The following is a 27,811-nucleotide window of genomic DNA, read 5'->3' on the forward strand; positions in this document are numbered from 1 at the left end:
GAAGTCTTCGGCACCCACAATTGTAGTGCCATCCATTGAGGGCGTTGCACCACGCACACTTTTCAAGAGCCATTTTGCCCACTGTTACCTCTTCTCGATGGCGTCAATGTTGGAGTGAAGCAGCCACAGCTCCTCCGTGTTGTCCTGTCTGGAGGAGAGGATGAGGTGGTGGCCCGTCAGGCACAAGGTGCCCTCCACGGTGGGCAAAAAAGGCCGCTGGAGGACCACCCCGTCCACCCGGGGCGTCTTGATCAGCTCGGCGAACTCCATGATGACGCCTACACACAAACACAGGTCAAAGCAAAGAGGAGGCTCACGTGGACTTTCCACACTGTCACGCTTGATCAAACACACGACTATACTGGAACAGGTGGGTGTCAAGTGACATGCTGAAAAACACAAACTAAGAAAGCGACGTCGCTAATCGGGCTAATGCTAGCTGGCGGTGACGGAAACGAGAAGTAGGCAGCACGAGTGACCTGTCGTTTCCACGAGGCTGAAATCACGCGTTCAAAGCAAAGACACGCGCGTTTATCTACTATTAACGCGCATTTAGTGTGCAATTAGCTCACCGTTTTCGTGTATTTGTACAAACGAGTCACGCGCGGCCGTCAAAAACAACACACCGACTGGAAACAAACGAGGCGCGGAACAAAACTTCGACTCGGTACCAAAACTTACCCCCAAAAAACCGGTTAAAAATATGAATAAGTTCATTCTTTTTGTCACTTTTTTCCAACTATCTATAATCAATCGCTGATCATTTTTTTTCAAAGTCATAACCAATGTATTGTAAAATTGGTAATACCAGATATGGACACAAGGTTGTAGCATTGTACAACCTTACCTACTATTAAGAGCTTCAGTGACAAATTTGAAAATAGTGTAAATACACATTCATGTCATGGAGGCAATCGAGACAAAACGTAGAAGCGAGATGTTTTGAATTCCTGGGACCAAAAAAATGGCATCCATTTTGTAGAAAGCAGAAGGGCAGCACGGTGGTCTCGTGAGTGGCTCACACTTCAGGTTTGGGGTTCAAATGTCGGCCTCCCTCCTCTGGCGTGGCTCTTCTCCGGGCGCTTCGTCCCACTTTCCACATTAGCCTCGTTTTACTTGAACGTGCCACGGACAGCAGCTAGCCCAAAAAAGTCCAGGCTGTACCCCGTCTCTCGCTCAAAGTCAACTGCGATAGGCTCCGGCTGACCTGTGACCCCACGAGGACAAACGCTGCCAAAAATGGATGGCATATGAGTATGAAGCCGACTGTGAGCCGGTCTTCACATGACGTCTTTAGATTGTGTTTAACGCGTGTGAGAGTTTGCTCCAGAAAACCGTGGCGGCGTTTGACAAGGCTGGGATTTGAAAAGCGGCCGCCAGTTTGCTACTCTTTGCGACTACTCGCGCACTCGTCGCTTGCCTTTGCTCCGTTTCTTCTGCGTGAGTCACGTCTGTCCGTTTGGCTGGACGGGATTCTGTGGTATTTCGAACAAAATAGTACTCTGGTGGTGGAAGATTCCAATGCGTTTTGTCTCTAAATAAACCACAAAGGTAGTCTTTTCGACATCCATCCATCCATCCACGAGAGGTCTTAACTTTCCTCTAAAGGGCCTGACAAAAGGTCTTCAAAAGTTTTAAAGTCCCTGTAAAGGGAAAGTAAAGATGTGACACCAGAGAGACGAGCGTTGTCAACGACCTACCAAATTGGGCGGCCGCGGCTCGAATCCCGGCTCCGACTGTCCGCTGTCGCGCAAGTGTCCTCGGCAAGACGGCGAACCCTAAATTGCCTCCGGGTCGGCACTGTAAATGTTGGCAAGAGCCTTACTTGGTTAAGCAAAGGGAATTCCTGAAATGATTTTGAATGTTTAAAAAGCATACACAAGTACACAAAATGAGGCTTCAAAATCATGAACAAAATCAATCTGTTTCTCCACTCTCGAACGCTGTGGGGCGTGTCCGCTGAAACCACACCCTGCTCAACTGTCAATCAAATACCACCGCTACGACCTGCAGAAACGGGTGCTCGTTCGTCCGGCAGCTCTCTGATGCCAACACACGCCGTAAGTGCACGTTCGAGCTGCGGAAATATGGCTGCTTAAAGCCAACGGTGGCCGGAATATAGCCCGGCGGGTGGTCGCGGGGCTTTTCCCACAACGTGACAACGAGGCGCTCCAATGTGACTGTGTGACAGTGGAAGGGGAGGGGCGACTTGTGACTTATGCTGGAGTCCACAGTGGGTCACCGGGCCCCGTTTTCGCCGTGCCCAAGATAAACAGGGAACGTTTGACACGATGTCACCACGATCGAGTGCCACGTAGTTTTCAGCAATTCATTTCCAACGTGTACGAAAAATGTATTTTGAAACGATTCTCTGACTTCACTTTTCAGGGTGTTGAAGTCGGAGACTCGACTCGGGGCGAGAGCGCCGCGGATTGGAGACCCGCCGCCGTCCGGTTGACCCTCACGAGGGGTCACGGGCGACCTTCGGGGGGGTGCGCCCGTTTCCGACCGGATTAGAAAAAGCGGCAAACGGTAACCATGCCGACCTGACCGCCGCAGTTTGCCCTTTCGACTTTCAAAGTAGCCAATCGCAGACGAACAAGCTTTCGCGATTTTCTTCCATCGCGCCGACGGGAAAGCGATCGAAGCTTTTGCGCCTCGACTGACCTCTGGCCCGGTACTACATATTTGGGGGAGCCGGGGTTGATGGCCCCCCTCCCCCTCCCCCTCCCCTTTCGCATGGCACTACTTAGCAGATGTCAGCTAATAGGACTAAAAGGGTCCCGCTGTGTAGTGCGGTTGAGGGTGCAAAAGCGACCTGCAGTGCCAACGAGGCCGTGAGCAAGCTGCCCGAGTGCGGAGGACTCGGGACGAGACACTAGGTGGCGACCTGCACGCTGAAAGGGAGAATGCGCGAGGGGGCGGGATTACGTCGGTGAGGGCCGGCGAGTGGAGGGACGCGGCGGTGCCTTGCAGCTGGAGGAGGGATGCGGCAGCAGCAGCGGCGGCGGCGGCGGCGGCGGAGGGGCGCTCGACGAGATGAACGATTAACAATTGCTCGATCGCAGTCGGCCGGATTCGAAGTGCGAGTTTAGCCGCGGACGCGGTGGGGGCGGAATGCGCTGCGCCCGCGCGCGCGCGCCATCCGAGCCCGGAGCCTGCACGGTGAGCTGCGGCGGCTCGTAGATGGCTCCGGGGCTCCGGGTCCAAAACAGGTGTCCGGCGGGAAGTGTCGTCAGGGTGAGGGGGAGGGGGAGCGGGAGCGGGAGCGGGAGCGGGGGGCAACCGCGTCCGAGGCCGCCAAGATGGCAGCCAAGTCCGACGGCCGCGGGGTCGTCAGCGGCTTCGCCCAGCTGCGCGACCTGGACGAGGCGGTGGGCGCCGCGGACGAGGGCCCCGACGGCGGCAGCTCCTTCCACATCTGCCACTGCTGCAACAGCTCGTCGTGCTACTGGGGCTGCCGCAGCGCCTGCCTGCGCTACCTGCGGGCCGGCCGCGGGCGCGGGCGCGGGCAGGCGGCGCGATCGCCGCGCGACGAGCCGCGCCTGTGGCTGGACTGCCTGTGGATCGTGGCGGCGCTGCTGGTCTTCTTCTGGGACGTGGGCAGCGACGTGTGGCTCGCCGCGCACTACTACCGCGGCCGGGACTTCCTGTGGTCGGCCGTGACGCTCTTCTTCGTGCTGGTGCCCTCGGTGCTGGTGCAGATCCTCAGCTTCAGGTGGTTCGTGCAGGACTACGCGGAGGGCGCGCTGGGCTCGGTGCGGGGGCTGAGCAGCCGCCGAGCCGCCGGCCTGCGCCGGGACCGGTGCTGCCGAACGTCCGTGTGGCTCTGGCAGAGCGCGCTGCACGTCTTCCAGATGGGACAGGTGTGGAGGTGAGTCGCCGCCGCCGCCGCCGCCGCCGCCGCTGCCGCAGCTGCGCGCCCCTCCCGCCGCGCCGGCTGCGGTCGAACAAGCGCTAGAAAGCCCTGATGTGCACATACGAGGGGAGTGGAAATCAGGTGTGTGCGCGTGTCTGTCTTCAAATCCCAATGCCCCCCCCCCCGAGCTGCATTGGAGACACCAATTAGGTTGCAACACACGCAGCCCCCCCACACACGTACTACACTACACTATAGCCAACACACAGACATGATGTCATTGATTCTTGTGCAACGCTCAGCATTTGTGCCCCCTCCCTCCGACCCCAAATCTGATATTTGGCCCCCGGCGTTGGGAAGATGACTTTGGAAATCATTGCTTACAATTACAAGTTACCCTGCCGGAAATATAATAGTTGTTTCTTTTTGAGTTTCTTATGGGATGTCGTCAATCATTTCCAACTGCGCGCCTGCGAAGCCCTTCGAGACTCGTTTTGGGATTGCAACTTGATTGAAGTCATCCAACCAACCAATTACGCTCGATGACATTTTGATAACGTTTCAGGGCCCTTGGATGTTTCCTCCAAAAAAGCCGATTCAATCCAAAGATCATTCTTTTGGAATTAACCACGTTCGTTCATTGCACAAATCACGAACTGATAACAAAACACGATGAAATGTCAATGCGTCATAAACAAATCTTTTTCCTTCTAGCATGGAGAAAATGTGATACATGTGCACCATTTACACAACATCACTTCCTGTGCCAACCCAGATGAACGGTGGACCCAAATGCAGGGAAACAAGCGCAACCTGCAAAAAAAAAAATGCATTCAAAAAGAAGGCAAGCAAGCATCATGACAAATCCAACCAACCATCCATTTTCTTCAAGCGGGTCGCGGGCTGCCGGAGCCTCTCCCGGCTATCTTCGGGCGGGAGGCGGGGTACTCCCTGAACCGGTCGCCAAGCATTGGCGCTCACATTCACACCTACGGGCAATTTTGAGTCTTCAAGCAACCTACCACGCGTGTTTTGGGGCTGTGGGAGGAAACTAGTACCGGAGTACCGGATGGAAAAGCACTACTGATAATTGGAGCCAAATCCCTCAATTCCTCTCAATTCTCATCCCTTTGTGCTGAATTGGTTGACTAGTGAGGACCAAGAGGATACTAGTAGATCCATCTCATTCCCGTGTTTCATGCTAAACCACAGCAGGACTCGGAACGGTCCAGCTGCGCAAAATGCCGACTGCACCACAAAGAAAGTCAGTCCGGCGGGCGACATTTTCTCGCTGTCTCTGATTCTTTGATTCCTTTTCATTCCGATCTGACGCTGCCCTTTTTTGGGTTTGTTTTTTTTTTTTTTTCCGGACTCGAATCGGCAACGATTCGTTCGTGGCGCTAGCGAAGGCGTGACACCGTGACGTGTCGTCTGATCATTAGCATATTGCGGGAGTTGCGCGGCTGCACGTTGAGGGTGCGGGTGTACCTAATGCTGCGGCCCGCTTCCGCGCTTTTTCATTGGGCGATTTTCCCGCTTCCATCTCAGGCTTAGCGGGAAAGTTGTGACTTCATTAGGCCAGGAAATCACGGTCAAGTGCTGACAGGAGGCGTGTCTCATTACTCGCTTTCATCTTCACCGCCACAATCAATTAGCTGCCTTCCCATCATGCATTGCGGCAGGCCCGCTGACTGGCATCATGTTGGGTTTGGTTTTTTTGACATGGGCCACGACTCCACTGTGGTTTGTTTTTTCTAATACCGCTATGTAGCACAGTGACACACACACACACACACACACGAGAGTCTCGGCGGCGGGCTGGACGTCTTAAGTCGAACTGGCTTCCGCCCGTGGAGAGAAGTTTTGAGAATTGTATTGGGCGTCAGACTTCATTGGGCGTCAGATATTTACAGGACTACGCCAAAAGACATGCGACAAGGCTAAAAATAAGCTAGCTTTTGGATGTAAATATACTGTGCACGATGGCGGCGCGGAGTAAATGTCTTTTGCGGAGCCGATCAATGTTCGGCGAATTATGACATTAAAGCCGATCAGCCGATCAGCAAAAAGTGCTAATTATCGGCCGATACCGATAAGCCCGATAAAATCGGTATAAAGTCTCATTCAAATATGTGTTAGCTAACATTAGTTAGCTGGTAGCTCATGCTAATCTGCGCAAACAACCCAACTGGCAGGTAAGAAGCGGTGCATGGAGTTTGGCTTTGACACGATAGCAGCGGCGTGGCACCGGTGAGGATGTCGGCGTGGTGAACCGCCGTTCATGAATCAGCTTTCAAATGACTTCACAATGTTCCCGGTCGACGTCTCCGAAAGAGGCGAGTTCGACGTAACATTTGACGGCCGCGCAACACGCAGGGAAGAGTCATCGCCCTCGCTTTGCAAAGATGGATTTTTCTTTTTCTCTCTCTTGGCATGTCGTTGTTGAGGGCCGCAACAACGCAGACTGTAGCGTGCCAATGCTGGAAAGATGCCCGAGGCCGCTCGACCGCCGATCAGCCGTGTTCCATCCTTCTCAACTTTTGACAATGAAAAACGTGCACCGTGCTGAAGTATAGCGATTGGGAAGGGGCGGGGCCAAAATGTGGCTACAACCACGTACCACTGTCTGTTGCGATGTCGTCTGGATATCGCAACGTATCGGCGTCGATACCGAGACGTCTCGTTGTCTGTTGGGATACATACGGATGAAATGATTTCGTATTGTCTGTTACGATACGGTATCAGTACCATGATGTATCGTGTCTTTCAATCCAATATCGATATTACGGCTGAAGTTGACCGGGAAGTCAAAGCGAAAAATCGACCGAACGAGGGCTCGAATCGGAGAAAAATCCTACGTTTGGGCAATTTGTTCCCCATGTTTCATGTTTACACTGCAGCCAAATCTGAATCAGATCTGGATTAAAACAATTGTGGAACTCGTCTAAAACGACATGATTTAAATACAATAACATATGGATTTGATTTCATAGAATAAATTGTAGGATACCTTTTTATTTATATTTAATTATACAATGAAAATACATTTGAAATATCAAATTGAAATTACATTTTAAAATTAAACATTTAAATGAAAACTTTCAATTGTAATATTGTTTATTATATCATGGACATTTAAAACATTTTTAAATACACATTTAAACATAACCATTTTAAATTCAATGTGGATTTTCAACTAAGCGTGAACAAATTGTTTTTGTAAAATTCTTACTGCTCACTTGATTATTTTTCCATTTTTTAATTTGAATGGTTAGTGTTTTATTATTGATCCTCAGTTGTTCTGAAAGGCACCTATCCATAAAAAATAGAATTATGAAATACATACGACAGTATATTTGCAAAAATCGATATGACAATTGTAGATGGGCTCTTGCACATCCTCAAAAGATGAAAGGAACATCAAAACGTGACGTCCATTCTGTGTGCGTGTGTGCGTGTAGCGTTGCTAATACATTGGATCGCAGCGCCACAAAGGCCGACCTACATTCTCGCCCTCGTCCGGTGCTGCCGCGGCGGCCCGCTTATCGGCCCGACCTCGTTTGAGAATGCGCATGCGACCTTTGACCGTGAGTTGTCAGCGGCTCCGTTCCGCTCACTTCCTAGGCCCAGCGGAGGACGTACTTCCTGCGGCTTCTGCTGAGGCGGTTCTACGCAGCGCTCATCGAATCGGTCCTGTGTTCTTCCATCGCAGTCTGGTTCGGTGCCGCTACATAAAAGGACAAACTCCGACTGCGACGGACAATCAAACCTGCTGAAAGGATTGTCGGTACCCCCCTACCCGCCCTTGACGACTTGCACGCTGCTAGAACTAAGACAAGGGCGTGCCAAATCCTCCGCATCCCGGTCACCGGCTCTTCCGGCTCCTTCCCTCGGGTCGGCGCGACCGAACAATGCAAACTAGAACTAGCAGACATTCCAACAGCTTCTTCCCTCTTGCCGCCCACTTCTTAAACATCTGACCTCCAACTCCATTGCAACATGCTGGCAATTATTTTTTTTTGTCTTGAGTTCGTTGTCCCATTTCTGTGGGGCCAATGATACGCTACTCGTGCACTCGCTGTAGTCGTCTCGCCACGCTGCACTATTTGCATATCTATTGTTGACCGATACTGGCCACTCATGCCAGAGTAGCATCTGCAACATTGGCACAATCGACATCGTCCCAGATCATCGCGCTACTCGTCACTTAAACCGCATCCAGTCCTTGAAGTCTCGGCGCCCTTTGCACGATGCTCATTATTGCAATATGAGTCATTCCAACTGCTCGAAGTGCGAGAGGACTCTGCATCTTTTTGCACAATTGTCAAAAAAAAATACTAATAATGTACCGGCATTACCAGATAACTAGCAACCCTTTATTGCTCAGTGACTGTTTATTTTTTTTTTTGTCAATGTCTTTCTGTCTCCAAAGCGTTCGCTGTCAATCGACCGCCTGTTGTCGTACTGGAGCGGCTCCGACGGCCGGAGACAAATTCCTTGGGTGTTTTCGGACATACTTGGCAAATCAAGATGATTCTGATTCAGATTTTTGCCAGTCAAAGGGGCGGCTAATCAAGACCGAAGACACTTTGGCACTTTGCAAACGCGAGCGCGTCGTCTGTTTCCGTCGACCCGGGCGAGCTCCCCCGGGCGGCCCGCCACGCTTCCGGCCCGTGCGACGCTTGTCCCGTACGCGCTGCGTTCTCGTGACATCGGCTTAACGGCCCGCGGCGAGGTCACTCGGACGGCGGCCCCGCAAAAAAATACAAAATATTCTGCCTCTTTAAAGGCCAAATGATTGATTTATTATTTGAATGATTTCTGATGAGGCCTGTGAGTGGATTTAGCCTCTCTCCAAAGGGGGGGAAAAAAATGTTTTCTCTTGTTTTTTTGTTTTGGGAAGTACAGTCGATTCCTTGCGTGGTGCGTTTGTGCTGTTTGCGCATTCCAGCGTGAGTGAAGTCAGGGAACCTTCCAGAAGCATTTCCTCGGCCCCTCGCCTTGCTCGCTGCCTTCGATGAAAGTGTGTCAAAGCTTTTTGATGCAGCCTGCCCCCAAAATTGGGGAGGAGACCTCGCGCTCCAAGCTGCCTCGTTATATACTCGGTGATTTCAGTGAATCATTCGTTTCACCGCCAACACGTAAAAGTTGAACGTTCTATTGAATACATTTCTGTAACAGCAATACAAATAAGATCAAGGAAATTGACATCTTTCTGTGCTGCAGAAATGACGGACGGTGCAAACGTTGTAAACATGTTTGCCGATGTGGTTGACCAATCAGGCGCCACGCTGTGCGTGGGTTCGTCATAACAGATGGCCATTGGTGACTCATGTTCAAAACTTAATGGAAACACTTTTTTCATGATCATTTTATTTGAATTATGGATAAATATGATGATTTCTTGTCATTTCATTCATATATGTGATTGTCACGGTACCGTGTACCGCTGTAAGTAGTAGTCTTGGTAGTCACAGCAGATAGTAGTGTTTTGAGTAATGGGCATGGTCACGGAACAAATGAAACTCGTCTGAAGGCGCGGCCGCCCAGTGTTTGCCCGCCGTGCACACTATAGCACGCCGTAGCTAGAGGAAAGGATTCCATCCGGCGTTGCTACGTGGAGGAAGGACCGTCATTTCTTGCGTATCGTGCGCAAACATTTGTCAAAGTCATTATACATAGGTATACGGGGGGGGGGGGGGGGGGGGGAAATCATTTCATCGATTCCAAAAATCTTTGACATTGTGCAGTGTAAACATTTACTGCTACATAGGGGATGTGAAAAAGTTCTACTTTCCTTCCAATATGATATGTCGCGACAAGTCTAAACGGTACATTTTCACAGCTCACCCGACAATCATGACATCCTCGCGGGCGCCGATGGATGAAATTCCGGGTCACGGACGCGACGCTAAGTTGGCGCGACGTCACACGCTATCTACTTTTTTCCGATACATCTTTTAAATGACCGCTTACTTTCCAGCGCGACGCTGTCATGAGTTGGCTACCTTGAAGATGTTTCACTCAGAACTCATTCCTTCTTGGATGGCTACTCTGTGTTACTACGTAAGCTAGCTAGCTACTGCTGCTAGCTCCCGCGGTTACCTCCTCCAGCATCTCTACATTTGGAGGAAAACAACGGCCGGTGAACTATAAACTAACTATTAAGCAAGGACTTGACTCATCCAACGCCGCGGACTCCGAGGGGAGCGCTCGACCACTTTGTACCTGTCCGGTCATCGCTGGACACAGCCTTCGTTGAGGGTAAGGGTACGCCCTGCAAACGGACGGTCGCCGTTTCGTATTGCCGCCCGTGCGCACGTCGCCGTCGTGTCCCTGGGGGAGACGCTTAACCCGCATTGCCCACGAACGAATGCGGTCGGGTGTTCGGCGGCGGTCGGGGGGGGGCCTCGGCGCAGAATGGCGGCCACGCTTCCGTCACACTGCCCCCTGCAGGGCAGCTGTGGCTTCACTCGTAGCTTACCACCACCAGGTGTGACTGTGGAGCGAATGAATAATAACGAGTGCCTAGAAAAGCGCAAAATAAGTGTCATCCATTATGATTGTTTAGTATTATTCTTCTTCTAATAAATAAGAATAATAGAATAAATATTTCTTTGAAAAACCAAATAAAATACGGATAATACTTGATGTTTTGAGCATGGATAGCAGCAAGTCAGTGGTGCGCATTGTACGTAGGTGGAAGGGGTCTCTTGATTTTGGGGTTGAATTGCGTTGGTGTGCATTATCCTCGAGCGTGTTATACATGACAAATGACGCTCTGTGCCCGCCCCCTCCCTCCCCGTGTGTATTATCACTGAATATTCTCCGCGAATACGTCTGATTCGCCGTGTTTGGTCAGCGCCGGTTACGTCCCATCCCCCGCTGTCCTTCCAATTCATTCCCATTTTTCCCAGACTGCAACATGTCGGAGTCGGGTTACCGCCACTTAGCGAGCCCCGCGGGACGGGCCGGCGCTCTCGTCCCGGCGTTAAAGCCCGACATTGCGGTGTGTCCCGCCGTCGGCAAATCGACTCTCTCCGCTTCCATTAGACGTGGAACATACTTGTTCTCCGCCATGTTGTCCCCACTCCAAAAAACGTTCCCGTGACAAACAGCCGGACCTTGACGTACAAGTTCAATCGGTTCCGTCGCTATGCTCGGAACTGAAACCTTTGGCATCTTTAATCCGCTTTCCCCATTGAAATGAAAGGAAAGGCCATTCATCCGTTCCGGCCCCCCCCCCCAAAAAAACCCAAAACATTTTAACTTTTTTGTTGAATAATAATATTGTACTGTATTAAAAAAGAGTGTAATAACAAAATGAATTCGAATGTCAAGAATTCCACAGTTTGTGCATCATGATTTAATGCTTCAATTCAATGGACGTTGTGCTGCTCCTTCTGGTGTGCGCATTGGCCACCAGGGGGCAGTGTAATATACAGCGGCTGAAATCAATATTTAACATTTTCATTTCTCATTTTTCTCATTAAATATACTTCCAAAGCTGCTATTGACCTGAATTTTTCACCAGATGTTCGAACAACCCGAGAAAAGAAAGAAATGAAGTGGTGTAAAAATGTTAAATGACACAGGGAAAAAGTATTGAACACATGAAGGGAGGTGCAAAAAGGCATGAAAAGCCAAGACACCACCTCAAATCTATGCAAACTGCAATCCAGCCCCTCGTCAGTGCAAATGAATTTCAGCTGGTTCAGTCCTAATTGATGGCCTATCAAAAGGTGTGAGTCAAGACACATCTCATGTCATGGGGAAGAGCAGAGCGCTGTCTCAAGACCATCGCAAACTAATTGTTGCAAAACATAACCGTGGCATTGGTTACAGGCGCATATCGAAGCGTCCGAACGTTCCAGTGAGCCCGGCTGGAGCCGTAGTACGCAAGCGGAAAGCCAATCACGCTACCGTAAATCTACCTCGCAAGATTTCTGACAGAGGAGAGCAAAGAATATTCAGAAGAGCTTCAAAAAGACCTGGAATTAGCAGGTACCGTGAGTGATGCACTCCGCCGCCGTGGCCTGTATGCACGCTCGCCACGCAAGAAACAAAAAAAGCATGTCGAAGCTCCTTTAAAGTTTGCTGAACGACATTTGGACAAGCTAGTTAAATACTGGGAGAATACAAAATGGAACCGTTTGGAGGAGAAACCTCAAAAGTCGAGTTCGGAGGTGGGAACATGATGGTGTGGGGCTGCTTCTCAGCAAACGGTACTGGTAAACGTCACATTATTGGAGGAAGCGTGAACGGACAAACGGAATGTCAGACATTCTTGACAAAAAGCTGCTGCCATCTACGAGGATGAAAATGAAACGAGGGTGGACGTTTCAGCAGGATAAGGATCCAAAACATACTGCCGAGGAAACTCCAAAACAAATAAAGCTGCTTGAAGGGCCCAGCCAATCACCTGACTTGAATCCAATTGGAAAATCTATGCAAAGAACTGAAACTCAAGGTCCATGAAAGAAGCCCACGGACTGCAAGCTTATGTTCAAAGTATTCAACAAATACCAGATCGGCGTGTTCAATACTTTTTCACATTATTACACACAACTTAATTCCGGATCTGATTTTTTCTGCTTCATTTGCACGCCTGCCGCGAGCTTCTATTGTCGCGCTTGCAAAATAGTGAGACAGGCACACGGGCCCGCGCGACTTATCGAATGCTCCTCCAGGCACACGCACACGCACACGCACACGCCTGAGGAAAGCCGTTTGAGGTTTTCATGGAGAGCCTTGATATTCGGCCGGAGGTCCACGTTCATTGTCCTCACTTGCATGGAAATTCAGAGCGTGGGGCCGAGAACTGATGAGAATTCATCCATTCCGATTCCATTATCGTTGCCGCTTATCGATCTGATTCCTTATCGATTGTCTTTGCGTGAGGAAATGTAATCATACAAATGATAAATGATATCATTTCATTATCATTATAGTGTATATCGTCAGAGATGTTTGACACCATTGCGTCTAGAGAACTTGGAACCCCAAAGCGGAGCCAACACAATATTGATCGTAATAATGAATACGTGTTATTTATAGGCGCCTTAGTGAGCACCTGAGGCGACCTTGCAAAGAAAATAAAAAGAAGAAAGCAACAACAGAATCAATGCATACACATACAAATTCCAATGAACAGGAGATTGTCATTTCAAGCAATTTAAAACTGAGATTCAAAAAAGATCTGTTTTTAAGTGAGCTTAAGAGCAAATCAAGCATTTTTATTCAACCAAGGATGCACAAACAGAAAAATCCCAAAACCAAAAGCACCGCTACCTAACGTAACAGTTGGACTGAGCGTGGGTGGATCGGGCACACGGTGGCGAGTCGGGCACAGGGGAACCTCGTCGGAGGAGGCCGTTGTTGTTGAGTTGGCATCTCGGACGCTATGTTAGCATCGCGACCCAGCTAGCCTAGTAACCGATGGAGGCTTCCGTCGTCCGGCGGACATTTGTATTTCATTCTTTCTTTCTTTCTTTTCTTGTCCTCGCGTGCAAATGGAAAAGCGGAATCGTCAGGCAAGCAACCAAACGATTCCATCTGTCCGTTCTCCACTTAGGAATTCGGTTACTAGGAAATGTTTCTCCAAAAGAACTGCTTTTCCATTCCATCCATCCATTTTCTGACGCTTATCCAAGGTCGGGTCGCGGGGGCAGTAGCTTTAGCGGGGACGCCCAGACTTCCCTCTCCCCAGCCACTTCTTCCAGCTCTTCCGGGGGGGATCCCGAGGCGTTCCCGGGCCAGTCGTGTCCCGGGTCGTACCGGGGGTCTCCTCTCGGCGTCCAGAAATGTCGTTGACTAGCGGAACAGCGTGATGAGTAAGACGGTCTTTGTACTAGTGCGCGGAGTTGTCTCACAATAGAAGACAAAAAGGGAACTAGTACCTTAAAGTGGACTCAAGCATAATGGAATAAACGCTCAAACGGCTTTCCTACACCAACCCCCCGCCACCCCCGCCTCGGCGGTGGCGCAGTCCATTTGGGAGGAGCCGGAGGGGGCGGCGGGTAAAAAGAGGCAGGGGAGAGGCAGACTCCGTTTGTGAGCGGAATAGTAAGAAGACAACGACGAGGCCCCCAAGACGTGGGAGGGGAGGGCTTGCGAGTGCGAGGCACACAGCCAGAAAATTGCTTCGCGTGCTCAGTGATTAGTTTACCTTGCCGTCCTCCCTTTTTGTCAGCATCTCCTTCTCTCTCCTCCGCAGCGTCACTTGTGCCGAGTCGCAGCCTGCCCCCCCCCACGCCCGTGCCGAAAAACGTGCGCACGGCCAAACTGCAAGCGCGCCAGACGAAAAACCACAACATTCAAACGATGCCAATTTCAAAAGGCTTAAAGCGGGCCTGTAACAATAGCGAACGTGCGCGGCCCCTTCGAAGGCGCCGGTTTGGACGATGACGTTCCATAAAAGTCCCACGATGAAACGCTTCAAGTCAAATGTTTTGATGGGTTCAAAAGTGGAACGAGGCGTCGAACCTTTTCCAAAACTGAGACAAACTAATAGATTGCGCCGCAAGGTCATAGTTGTCAAAATGTCATGTTTGAGACTACGGCAAAAGGGCACATGACCAGCGAGAGCCAATCACAAGCGTCTGCTTTCCAAGGAGGAAGTGAGAGGAAACAAATATTTTTCAATGATGGAAATTTCCAAAAGCAACAGTAATTTAATGACACGTTTCCTCCCGGTAACGTAATGGATTTGAATGAAATGTCGTCGTTGGACGGCGTCAAGTTGTGGAGGACGTAAAACAAGCAACATTATGTGGAGTGGCGACGGCAACTCCGAGCCAGCTATCATGCACTTTTTTGTTCTCTCTTTGAAACGCAAGTGGGTCAAAGCCTTTTCTTCCTAATCCGCCACATAATCCTCCTGTGCTGGAAGAACACCCGCCAAACTGGAGCACGAAGGGGAAGATTTCACGACTGTTTCGCTCCAAAAGAGCAAAGAATGAAGGCTGGCCAGAGGCCACGACAGCGCGACGTGTTTGCTCTGATAACGGGATCATAACACTGTTACAACACTGTAATAACACAGTATCGTGAACTCGTGCAGGGGTTGGCTCGTTCTCGAGACGATCACGCAAAAAGTAGATCCGGAACGTGCCGTAGTCTGTGATGATTATTATTATTATTATTATTATTATTGTCATAATAAGATGCGCCTAGCTCATACACTGTCGGCCATTTGCAAAGCAGAGCTCCCTATGTTGCCTGCCTGCCTGCCTGCAGCCATTTTAGAACATTTGGACGAAGACCCACACAATATTGTGTTCTGCGACGAGATCATCACTGAACCTACCCAAACGTTGTAGCTTTTTGCGTTCGTTAGTAATCAGCAGCGGGTCGTGCGTTAGGCTCTCCAAAAACACCGGTTTCGGAGCAACAAGTGGACAAAACCAAAAGAAATGTGACTTTGACGGTAATATGTTTGGTTTTTATGACGATGAAACAACAAGACAAAATGATTTCTTTCCAGATTTGCAATTAAGAAACGTACCGACGCTGACTCACCGCATGTTTCGAGTTGAACATCAATGATTTTTGTGTTCACCCCACGAGTTGTGTTATGGAGCTGAATTTGGCAAATGAGCAGAGCGACATAGATGTGCTTGCATTTAAGCTGTAACAAAAAAAACTCAATTGAAAGAGGAAATGAGGGTTGAGTGTACTTCTCCTTCAGGGCTCCTTTGAGTCCTGATCCCGTTCAAGACTTCACTTCAAGTCTGTGATGCGGCGATTGCGCTGATCTTATTTCATGTGTCCTATGAAATCAATCATTTCATTAACGCCGGTCCTCATTGAATTACACGTGCGGATATTGGACAGCGCTGACCCGTCGCCTCTGATAGCTTTGAATGACCGGCACGAATGATCAATAGCTCCTTTTAGAGCGTTTTTTTTTTTGTTGGGAGGGGGGCGCTTCGGAGCCCAGTTTCCTTGTCCGATCTGTGTTCTTCAGCGACGACAAAGCGAGTCAAAGGCGCGGGAGCCCCGCAGAGGTCCAGGCCTCGTTTTCGTCGGCCTCAACTCGCTGTAAGACGGGCGCTACCTGAGAGCGGTTGCTAATAGCAACAAAAAAGGAAAAAAAGCATGTTGAGCGTTCCGCCTTCTGAAACGGGCACCGTATTGGCTCACCTGCCTTGAATGGAAGTGACATCCCGTTCTTCATCCACAGGGTTCAATATGACTTCGGTCCACCCTCTGCAGTTATAACAGCTTCTCCTCTTCTGGGAAGGCTTTCCACAAGGTTTAGGAGCTTGTTTATGGAAATGTGTGGCCGTTTTCCCTGAAGCGCATTTATGAGGTCACACACTGATGTCGGACGAGAAGGCCTGGCTCTCGGTCTCCGCTCCAAATCGACCCAAAGGTGTTCTATCGGGTTGAGGTCGGGACTCTGCGCAGGCCAGTCGGGTTCATCCACATCAAACTCTCTCATCCGTGTCTTCAGGAACCTTGCTTTGTGCACTGATGCACATTCATGTTGGAACATGAAGGGGGCCATCTCCAAACTGCTCCCGCAAAGTTGGAAATAAAGGAGCTCCCAATGCTTCAGCATACCAAGAGATTTTGGAGAGTCAAACAGTTTGGGGATAACCCCTTCCTGTTCCAACATGTCTGTGCACCAGTGCACAAAGCAAGGTCCGGAGAGAATTCGGTGTGGATGAACTCGACTGGCCCGCACAGAACAGAGTCCCGACCTCGACGCCGCGGGTCTGTCATTTCGATTTGGACGCTTCGGGTTCGTGCGCACGTGAAAAGCTGCAACATAGAGACCGTGTAAAAAAAAAAAAAAAAAAAAAAGTATTTTCAAACATAGTTTTACCACTCCCACAAAGTGAAAACTGACACAAAAAGAAAAGAGAAGTCATTATTTCAAGTCGCCAAAATGTTGATTATTCTATCACTCATCCCATCAATGATTCAAGTAATTGCATAAAAACGGACTTAGCATCATAGCAATAGAAAATCTGCATGTGAGGGGCAGATTTTTCTTGGCTGTCAAATTGTACTTTTGAAGTTGCTCTTCCACCCCTCTCCGGGTCACGTGCGCACACTCCCGGCCGACGAGGCGCTCTATGACGCCGATGGACTGTCCGAGGTGGAGACCTAGCTCACGAGCGGGGTCCCCGCACGTCCCAGTTGCACCGCAATACTGCGACGTGCGGACGGAGGGGCGACTCATCCCCGCCCCAAAGTGCGTAAGGTAGCGCCATTTTAGCCACGCCCCCAAAATTGGGGAAACTGAAATGGTGCTGTGGCCTGCTATATAGTTGTGTCTTTGCACGTTGTCAGCAATTATCTTCAAGATTTAGAAACAAATCTCCAAATTCCCTTTTTAGCGCATGAAGTGTGGCTCTTGTGATTCTCTTGCTGTTGGCGTGCAAGTGTCGTGATGATGATGATGATGATGATGTTGATTGTCGCCGGCGTCTCCACAGCAGACGGCTGACTCGAGCGCAGCGAGCTGTTACCGCACACGCACGCAACTGGTTGAACGAGCCGTGAGCAAACGGCTACAATCGCGCTACGAATAATTCATGAGGCGCTCTATGAAAGCGCTGGCGAGACGGCGGATGGGAGGGGGCCGGGGGTCAAGGGGCCGACCTCATCCAAGGAAATCCCCTGTCCTAAAAGCTGACAAGTGAGCTCGTGTGAGTCCGAATATTTGCATTTGTTTTGGGAAAAGAAACAACGGGAGTGTTAACACGACAGCGGCGCGTGCGCGTGCGCCCCGCTTCTTCTGGCAGCATTGAAAGCGTTTAACGGGGCAGTGACCCCCCCCCCCCCCCCCCCGCTATTCTGGAATCACCAAACGAGTAATTAAGCCCTCCAGAAAGGTTTCTTTTTTTCTATTAGACAAGGCTATGCCCTGACTCAATGTAGCTCCTCCCCTCACATGATGAGGACAAAGAAAACATTCTGTATTAGGCCTGGCTTGTTTATATAGAGATATAGATGATGTATTATATTTTGATATATTTGTGTAAATTTGAATCCGAATATTCTGACTTTCATCCTGCCACTTTTTTCTTGTAATAGCTTGACCATTAATTTATGCTATTACAATGTTAAAGTTTCTCTCCTAAAATTCCGATTTTCCCCTTTAATATTATGACTTTATTCTAGTAAAATTGCATCTTTTTATTGTAATAATAGTCATACTTTATCCCTGTAAAATTCAGATTTGTACTTCATATTTTGATGTTAGTCCCATGAGTATTCCTTTCTTTCCTTGTAATATTATGATTTACTGTAATTCCCAAATGATTGTATATTTATTTTCCGACTATTATGACTCTAGTGACACAAAACGATGACCTTATTGCTGGAATAACATCTTTGGAATTGTCAATGCATGACTTTATCCTCACATTTCTCCAATTTGATTTCAAAACATGAGCACTTTTTCGCCTCGTAACACTGTTGCGCACGCGTATTTCCGTTGGCGCCGGCGCCGTCCGACGTGGCTTTTGCCGACGCTAATCCTCAGGGCGGCGCCGCGAAGCAGCGGAACACGCTGCGGCCGACGCGACTCCCCGGGCGGAGACGAGCGTTGTGGTTGGTGTGGGCTGATTCCATCTGACATTTACCAGTGCCGGGGAAAATGTCACAAAATGGCAGCCTTTACCTCGGTGTACAGTGCCTCACGTTGCCTGGAGCTATAGTAATAATCCCCCAAATTTTCCTCGACCAATCGTTGAGCTTTTTGGACACCTCTTCATTGTTATACGGTACCACGTGTGGCCGTTGTTCCCACGGAGCAGAAAGAATATACGGTGTGTGTCCATTTATGTTAGCCTATCTATGGCGTTTCACATTATGTTCGCATTAAGATGGCAGATTTTCATTCGACGACGATGTTATCATATGTTTAAAATTCAAGAATGTCTGCCTAAAACCGAATCGCACAAAAGCAATATTACCCGTCGGAAATAATGTCAATCCAATGAATTTGTTCCAGACATCCAAAAATATAAAACAAATACATTACATTTGATAAGGAATAACAATAGTTTGACATCCAGACAGCCATGTGAACTAGATATGAATGACTAATGAAGTGCATAAATGAGCACTTTTACCTTTTTGAAGACTCTTGATGGCATACAAAAGACAGGAGGAGGGGAGCGGCGGAGCCATTTTTGTACTTTGCGCCAAGTTCTTTCTTCAATCCGATTGTGTTTCTCACCTTGTCAATCAAATGGCTGTCGCATTGTGTGTAAAGGTTTCAACTGACGGCCTCCACAATGCGAACTTTCAGGAACAAGCCTCCCGGGCTGCTCGGCAACACTCTGACACGCTAGGGCGACATCAGCGTAACATCCTGTCAAAAGTCAGGCCTTCAAAATAAAAGTATGAGAGTGTAAAAACAGTTTCACCACACCTTTTTTGGGCCCCAAAGTGTCTCATTGAGTATTCTCTTTCCAACTGTTTTGTGCTTGTTCATTGAGTGCGACTGTTAAATAAGCCCCCACGAGGCCCGAGAAGGTGTGGCGAAACTCTTATTAAACGGTGCGCTTGTAGGTCAAAGGTCCGGCTTTGACAGGATGTGTCGAACGGCCGCCATCACGTCGGAGTGAACCGAGCGCTCGTGTGCGTCTCCACAGGTACATCCGCACCATGTACTTGGGCGTCCAAAGCCACCGGCAGAAGGAGAACCGGCGGCGCTTCTACTGGGCCATGATGTACGAGTACGCCGACGTCAACATGCTGCGACTGCTGGAGACCTTCCTGGAGAGCGCCCCCCAGCTGGTGCTGCAGCTCTGCATCATGATCCAGAGCAACAAGGCCGAGTGGCAGCAGTGTAAGACCGGGGCCGCTTGGGGTGTCTGACTAATGCGCAGGTGTCAAATCCACGTCCGCGGGCCAGATCCTGCGAAAGCTTGAAAAAGTAGCGATGCATCCTAAACTTTATAGTGCAGTATACCAGCGGACTGTCCAAATGGAAGAGGCATTTTCCGGGTGCGGGCGGCGGCACGTCAAAGTCGTCGACTGATTTGAAACAGCTTCACGCCGATGTGTATAGCAGCGCGATACGGTGGGAAAAAAGTAGCTCGATACTACGACACCTTCCGCTGGTATTTAAACGGCCTCTCATTAAATCTTTGCCTGTTTACACAAAGAGGTTTGTTCTGCATTTTGTTCTCTTACGGAACCAAATGTGTACAAACGCATAACCTTGCAACCAAGATTGCCCTGATTTTTGGCGAAACGTTTAAGCACGAGAGGTGGTACATTCATGTGCTTTCGCCGAAAGCGAAACCGCGATGTGCCCCGCAATGAAATCAAGTATAACACCCCTGGCCGAAAGGCTGTGATGACTTTAAGACCGCTAATGTCTAAATACGTAGGTATTTCCACCTCGTACGTGCCAGGCCAATTGACTATTGTGGAGTTCCCAATCGACACTATGTGGGATCCAATTTCAAACGATCACCTCGCTTACTGAAACTCCTCGTGCTGTTCTAGTGTGCCGTAGCCTAACCTTCTTCGCAAGGAAAGCGATCCAATCGTGGCAAAACATACCGTCGCTTGTGACGTAACTGTTGTCTCTACTGCCGCGTCCTGTCTGTCTGTCTGTCTGTCCGTCTGTCTCAGCTTACTGCCGTACAACAGATTGAGACAGAATGTGGATTTGACCCTCCATTCTCTACCACTTACCTTCTTCGGGTTCATGGGGAAGTCGGGCCTGATCACAGTGCCCCGCCTTTTGCCCAAAGTCTGCTGGGATAGGCTCCAGCTCACCCGCGACCCGCATAACAACAAACGCTATAGAAAATGGACGGACATTCCGCCGTACGTGACAAAATAAAGTACCTCTACCTTTTTCTGTGTGTGTCAGGTTCTTCGGTCTTGTCCTCCCTCCTGTCCTTGGCCTGGGTGCTAGCGTCCTACCACAAACTCCTGCGCGACTCCCGCGACGACAAGAAGAGCATGAGCTACCGCGGCGCTCTGGTGCACCTCTTCTGGCGTCTCTTCACCATCTCCTCACGGGTGCTCTCCTTTGCCCTGTTTGCCTCCGTTTTCCACATCTACTTTGGCATTTTCGTGGTGCTCCACTGGTGCGCCATGGCTTTCTGGGTCATCCACGGTGGCACCGACTTCTGCATGTCCAAGTGGGAGGAGGTGCTGTTCAACATGGTGGTGGGGGTGGTCTACGTCTTCTGCTGGTTCAACGTGCAGGAAGGGCGGACCCGCTTCCGAATGGTGGTCTATTACACCGTAGTACTGTTAGAGAACGCCACCCTAAGCGGGCTCTGGTACGCGTACCGTGACCCAGCCACCACTGACGCCTACGCCTCTTATGCCCTCTGCGGAGTCTTCCTGTGCTTTGCCTCAGGTGTAGCCTGCATGGTCCTCTACTACGGGGTCCTGCACCCCAAGGGCCCCCGGCTGAGGGTCCTGGCGAGCTCCTGTTGCGCTGAACTGCTTTGGGGGCTGCCGTTGCCCCCCGAGGCCGAGCCCATGGCACCCACGCCGGGCCCGCGGGGCTCCCAAGCGACACCCACGCGGGCCACGGCGGGGGAGCACTCGGAGTCCGACGAAACCGCCGCGGACTCCTGCCTTCCGGTTTTCCAGGTGAGGTCGACGGAGCCGGTGGATGCGTCCGGCCGACCCATCCGACCTGAGGGTCCCCTCATCAAAATAGACATGCCCAGGAAACGCTACCCAGCCTGGGACGCACACTTTGTAGATCGGCGCCTGCGCAGGACCATCAGTGTGCTGCAGTACGTGAGTCCTCACGCAGTGGGCATCAGGTACAGGGATGGCCCCCTCCTCTACGAACTCCTGCAGTACGAATCGTCGTTCTGAAGGGCGGTCCCGCGGACGTTCTTTTGGACACTCATCCCTCTCGTCCTCCTTCGCTCGTCGGCAGTCAGTGCGTTGTGGTGAGATCTGACAGTCGTGGTTTATTTTTGGAGAAACAAAAAAAAACCAACACACAACACAGAGAGAATATTACAAACCTCCAGTATCTTTATACATGAAACATCGCTCTCCGGCTGTGTATGAGTGTAAAGATAACATGAATGTTTCATTCTGGAATTTGACTCGTGCATTATTCTGTATTGCTCTGATTGGACTTGTGTACGCCTGTGAAGGGCAAGGCGCATGTGTCCTCCCCGTCTGATACGGCGGGGACCAGCCTAAAAGCCTGACGGGAATACTTCAGAGGGTGCGGGTCTTTTGCACATCCCGACTTTTACTGCCGTTCTTTATGTAAATAATGCAAACATATTGATCGTGTTTTCCGAGACCCTTAGGCCACACGTGAGGGAAAACGTCACGGTAGGGCAATTGCGAGCTGGTTCAAGTCTGCAGCTGTTGCTATTTCTGTTCCCAAATCCTCACTCGTAATCACATCATGGATGGTGATAGAAGGGAAATAGAAGCACACTGACCTTCAATCAGTTCCGCCCATTCATGAAATCGTTTCTGTGCCGACTGCCCTCTAGTGGAGGCAAGAGCGTGACAGCACAATTTACAACACCGTGAAGGGGTGTCCAATGTAAGTGAAAGAGCACACGTTCTAAATAAGAGGTCGGGAAGCATTTTAAACACATTCCAAATGGCTTGCTTCATCGTGCAGACCCTCTTGATCCGAGTGAGTACTCCCCTCGGCTATTCTTTCGGGAAGGTATCATATGAAATCGTATTCCACCACCAAAAATAGTTTCATGCTCCAACTGTACGGGTACATTTCTTGCCGTCTCTTGCTGTATCGGCAGAAATGTACCCGCTGTACGGTGAGCTCCAATTGTCCTCGTTCGCCAGTTCTCTGCTTCTCTACGGCCACACGTGCCTGATAACATCGTACTGTAAAATGGCAGATGCTGTGAAAGTTTTCAAGTGAGAGGGTTCCTTTTTGCTAGGGATGGAAGAGGACTGTGTTGAAAGACCTGAGCGCGCTGACTTGTAACAAAGTACCTTTAGGGGAACCGTGGTTTGTGACTGGGCTGGTACCTACTTTTGTACCCTTGCAATTTACAGCTGTGGAATATGCCTGTACCTTTTTGGACCTTGAAAAAGGTACAGACAGTAGACCTTAGAGTCCAATACGGAGCCCTGTGGACTACATTGGTGCAGATCATACCTTTGGGGATACAGTGGCTTTTCACTAGGGTGGTCGGTACCTGAAGAAGCTCTACTTTCGTAGGCTTGAAATGTACGGCTTAGGAGCATACCTATACCGTTTTGGCCCCGGAAAAGGTACCGGTCGTAGGCCTTGGAGTCCAATAAGGAGTACCGCTGACTCCATTCGTGTGGCTCGTACCTTTCGGTGTCTTCTCACAGGGTTGGTACCACAAGAGGTTTTGCTTTGAAATGTACAGCTCACAATCATACCTGTACCTTTTTTGTCCAGGGAAAACCCACAAACAGTAGACCTTGGAATCCAATGAGGACTACATGAGTGTGGCTTGTCACTTAGATGGTTCTACTCCGTACTCCGGCAGTTCCGTATGGTTCTCATTGTTCGACATTTCAGTTTCAAACATTCCTAGCCTAGTTTCTTTCGTGTCCCGGTGCGGTATGCTTCGCTTGCGTATGGTGGCGCTAGACACATTGCTGTCCAATGATTGGTCGACGAGAATTGTCACGTCACTGTAGACTACCGCCCTTGCGTTGGAAACGCAACCCTGATTGGGTTTTATTGATCCAAACCATACCTTGGCAAACTGAAGTGCGATCTAGGAGTCCAATAATGAACTCTGAGAAGTCAATTAGCGTCCATGGTGCCAGAGGAACAAAAATGCATTCCTACTAGAACCCTACAGTACTTCTGGGTTTTTCTTTTGACTGGTGCCTCAAGTCTCCTTGGTCCTTTGCCACCGTTCTCGTAGATGCGGGTCCTTGCACTCCATCCCTGGTTGCTGCTGTACCCTCTCGCCGATCAATAACACACCCCGGTGAAACAATTCTATGTGTCTGCTAACTGAATGGCGGAGTTGAGACTGAGCAGTGTGGTCCGCTGCCAAAGAACAACAACATCCAGGGTCTGCCTTCACCCAGAGGTTTAGTTCAGACCTGAATTGCAATGTTAGGTCACCTAGGGTGGAGTAAACATTCAGTCTACAGTATGAATGGATCTTTAAGCGTTTCAAACGGCGTAGCAGCCAGAGTTGTTCCTATGTGTTGTAGTTAGCGAATGAACAGCCATGTTGTTTGCGGGTGACTGGTTTCCTCAGAGCATTCAAGTACAAAGCAAAACAGACAATACAGGGGTTCCTCAGGACCAACAACCAAGACCACTAAAGCAGCAGACTCAGGGGTGTCTCAATGCAGTTGTCACCCCTACAAATGTGCTCACCCACATCCTTGATGACTCCTCATCTGGTACCCCTCACGTTTGTTTCTCCCATTTCTTTTGGGTGAAACCTGGGGACATTGTTGCATTTTTGGGGGGTGGATGTTGTTTTCCTGGCGTACACTCTGCATCTACAGACACTGCTAGCCCTCTGCACACATAGACACATGTACAAATCAGGTGCAACTACACTGTGATTCATGGCTTATTTTTATGGAAAAAAGATGATCGTCGACATTTAATCTAGCGGTGCTTCAAGTTTTCATTTGTAGAATAGGATTAGTTCCTGCCCTGCGATTGGCTGGCAACCGGTTCAGGGCGTACCCCGCCTCCTGGCCGACGATAGCCGCGCCCGCGACCCGCGTGAGGAGAAGCGGCTAATGGATGGAAATGGATAGATGGATGGATGGATGGCTTAGTTCCTTCAACTGGTTCCAAAACCTGTGTTTTTGCATTTCGACACTCCAGTCTTGTAAGCAGGGTTCTAGCAGTCAGAAACCAAATGCAGTGGTCAATTCACTTCAGTGGGGGATAAAAATGATCTGCTATGTGAGTAAATTGAGTTTTGGCTCGTTCACGTAACAAATCAAACTCCTAAGTCAAGGTACCATTGTAGGTTTTGCTTTTGGATGTGATTTACTGAGGTGATTGCAGCGATAGAAGGATTGGAAGAGCAAAGCACACGACAATAGACTCCTCTTCCTGTATATTAGGTTTTGTTGAAGTTGTCGCGTCTCGTTCACGAGGCGTTTTTCCATGTCTTTGGACAGCAGCCGCAAACACACAGCAAGCGCGCCCCAACACGAAGCTCGTTCTTCTCAGTCCTTGTTGTGCCTTCTAACTTTCGGGGTGCTTCAGTCCGGCCACGGCAGTCGGCAACTGTGAGGCCAACTTCGTTAAGTTTCTTGTGTCAGACCTGAAAGTCCCGTGCTTGTCTGTCGCTCTAAACCAGAAGGCGCCTTGCTGGAAACCCTGTCGGCTTACACGCCGACGGTCATCGTTCTGCGCTTTCGCAGACCGACCGAGTCGTCTCTTCCGGTTCGTTCGAGGATCTTTTGCAGATGAAGAAAGCATGTCGTCGACTGGAGTTTAGGCTTTCCTGCTTTTTCGCACATAAAGTCGATTGGTTCTGGGACGCTAGTCGACCTCGGATCTGTTTGAATTGATGATCATTTTTAAATAGCACTTCTCGACGGGCCGAGTATGCTTTGAATTCAGAAGCAATTTTGCTCTACCACGGTCAAACTGTTTGCCATATTGTGCTGAGCAGTGGCGGGCCATGCATATCTAATCTAATAACATGACAAAAACTTCCCATTTGAAAATAATATACATCTGCCTCTAAAAGGTTTTGCTCTGAGCAACCAATAAAATAAGGTGACGGTCATCGAGGGCTGGCCCTGTGAGGACAAATTTGAAATCTGATTGCTTACAGAAGCAGTGCCAAAGCCAATTTCCTTTGCGTTATAGCCAGCAGTGGCGATAGCGAAGGCCCTGGGCAGATTACGTTGACATGGCAACAAATACAATCGAGGCTGAAATCCGATTGGACAAAAAAAAAAAAAAACAATCAAACGTCCACATACGTGCACTAGAAGCGAAAAATGGTTCAAATTCCAAACGGGGACATGACATTTAGAGGTTCCGCTATATGTCTGATCAAGTGACACTGATCCAGTATATTTGTCGCACATAGTATGATTTTGCACATAGCCACAAACTCTCTCCGGCCAGTGATTTGTTATATCTATTTTTTTATGAATCTATGCCTAGACACATTGTTTGGTCTCGAATGATTTGTTGTGCCAAGAGTATTTTTTGATGTCTTTGTCTTGACTTCCCTCTTCCAAAAATCATTCTGGCCGTCAGGATGAAAGAAGAAAGCGGTCCAATGAGCATCTCACTTCTTCCCCACCTCCCAGCATGCATCTCTGATTCGTGCATTGATGTGCAGCAGCGGGGCCACACTCTGACGTCACAACTCTCTGTTACACAATAGGAAATAGTGCAATTACAAGCCGGTGCTGAACAAAACTCGTCCAGTGGTGCTAACGCTGTGGGCCGCCGAGTTCACCTTTGGGGCTTTCCAATGGGCATCGAATCAAGTGAGTCCAAAAACAAGACGAAGACGGAATGCCCGACAGCTCCAGCACCTCAACCTACACACACAATCTACCGCAAAACTCTCGATGGTGCCATTTTTTGGGGATTTGCCACAGCGATAGTCTTCACTTGCTCTTATGTTGTTACAGCGTACAGGAGTTTTTTTTTTTTTTTTTTTTTTTAAATCTGGGACATTGAAAAGAGAGATTTTGGAGCACAAACTACAGATGGAATTAAAAAAAAAACAAAAAAAAGTCTATTTAATCTAGAACGTGATTGCTGTGTTGTAACTTCCTGTCATCTATATGTCCTTTTATCTGTGTGTATCTATTTCTTTTTGTTATTATCGTAGACTCGGCTGTGACATTTGATCAGAACATGGGTTTGATATTGCAACGAAGCATCTATCTGTGGGTGTCACGTCAGTTGCTGCTAATTTACAAATTGTTATGGACAAACGTTGCTTTTCTTGATATTCCCTCAATTTCTAGGTTGTGTTATAGCTTGTGGGTGTGTATTTGAATAACCTCTCCCTCGGCTATATGATTTTTATGGATGCCGTATTACAAAAAAACAAAAAAAATGGTAGAGTGTGAGGATTTCATTGTGGTTGTTAAATATAAAACACAAGTGAATAATTCATGGGGAGGAGGAGAGAAAAAATAAGCAAAGCTGATGTCCAGTATTGTACCTTTTTGCCCTGTTTTAGTAGAACAATATGAATATTCTTAATAACATATGGTGCTAATGTTCATTTTGTATGTTTTTTTCTGTGTTGGTTTTTAGAGGAAACGACAACTATTATGCTGAAAATATGTTAAGCCTTACTGTAAATTCATATATGAGACTGTTCATCCCAGAAGAGAAAAATAAATATGGTATTTGAAAGTGCAATACAGCCGCATTTGTGTGTTGACATTTTGGATTGTATGTTCCATTGTAATTGAAATAAAAATCCAACTTCAATTGTGAATTTATAATACGCTTGGAAGCATAAATGACATCCTCTTTTTTCGCGTTCGACTTTTTTCCAGTGACGAGTGTGTCGTACAACTTGTTCCGCTGGAAGCTTTCGAACTGGAGCTTTTGTGGGTGCCGAGTGGCTTTCTGCGAACATTTTCTCGTGTACAAATAAAGCAAACCTTCATAAAGTCAACTTTTACATTGCCGCGAGCACCCAAATCATCGATACGCACAGCCTGTTTTGGATTTGATGATTATTATTGTTATTATTTTTATTCGAACAGGCTTCTGCCAGGAAAGAACTACAAATGAAAAACGCTTTCACTTGCGGAAACGGGCTCCGCCATTAATGAGTACAAGAAGAAAATGTCTTTTATTGGCGGAAATGGGATTCTTGCCTACGAAATCAAAATCATTGAGTAGTATTTCTTTCTTTTATTAAGAGTCCGAACGATAGCTGAAAGGAAATAGAAAAAAGGAAAATCAGCAGCATTTCAGTAGCGCGTCAAAAAGGTTTGCGGTCGTGCGCGCGCGTGACACCGCTAATCGTGAGTGACGTCCCTGTCGGC

At 48.9% G+C, this 27,811-nt stretch overlaps 2 protein-coding genes across 4 annotated transcripts in view; one reads left to right on the forward strand and one right to left on the reverse strand.

The window, feature by feature from the left end:
* mtmr9 (myotubularin related protein 9) overlaps window positions 1-270 on the reverse strand; it is a 12,807-nt gene extending 12,537 nt beyond the window's left edge. The window contains exon 1 of one of the 2 annotated variants that reach the window (XM_061754479.1): window positions 89-270. In XM_061754479.1, coding sequence (XP_061610463.1) covers window positions 89-270 — 182 coding nt within the window. The remainder of the gene's footprint in view (window positions 1-88) is intronic. The other variant, XM_061754480.1, reaches the window with a different exon arrangement.
* Window positions 237-27,252, forward strand: xkr6b (XK, Kell blood group complex subunit-related family, member 6b). 2 transcript variants are annotated; one of them, XM_061754482.1, is made up of 5 exons: window positions 237-370; window positions 2,389-3,874; window positions 19,477-19,673; window positions 20,712-21,759; window positions 26,046-27,252. In XM_061754482.1, exons 2-4 carry the CDS (start codon window positions 3,306-3,308, stop codon window positions 21,680-21,682), a joined length of 1,737 nt encoding a protein of 578 aa, XP_061610466.1. In that variant the 5' UTR covers window positions 237-370; window positions 2,389-3,305; the 3' UTR covers window positions 21,683-21,759; window positions 26,046-27,252. The 2 variants fall into 2 exon arrangements, with proteins under 2 accessions (XP_061610466.1, XP_061610465.1); XM_061754481.1 differs by lacking the exon at window positions 237-370 and having other exon boundaries at window positions 2,037-3,874.
* The last annotated feature ends 559 nt before the right edge of the window (window positions 27,253-27,811 follow it).

Source organism: Phyllopteryx taeniolatus, chromosome 18 (genome assembly GCF_024500385.1).
Source record: "Phyllopteryx taeniolatus isolate TA_2022b chromosome 18, UOR_Ptae_1.2, whole genome shotgun sequence".
NCBI lineage: Eukaryota > Metazoa > Chordata > Actinopteri > Syngnathiformes > Syngnathidae > Phyllopteryx > Phyllopteryx taeniolatus.

Coding starts and splice junctions, on each gene's coding strand:
- xkr6b (XM_061754482.1), top strand. CDS start 3,306: ATGGCAGCCAAGTCCGACGGCCGCGGGGTCGTCAGCGGCTTCGCCCAG. Junction 3,875..19,476: donor CAGATGGGACAGGTGTGGAG/GTGAGTCGCCGC, acceptor GCGTCTCCACAG/GTACATCCGCACCATGTACT. Junction 19,674..20,711: donor CAAGGCCGAGTGGCAGCAGT/GTAAGACCGGGG, acceptor TGTGTGTGTCAG/GTTCTTCGGTCTTGTCCTCC.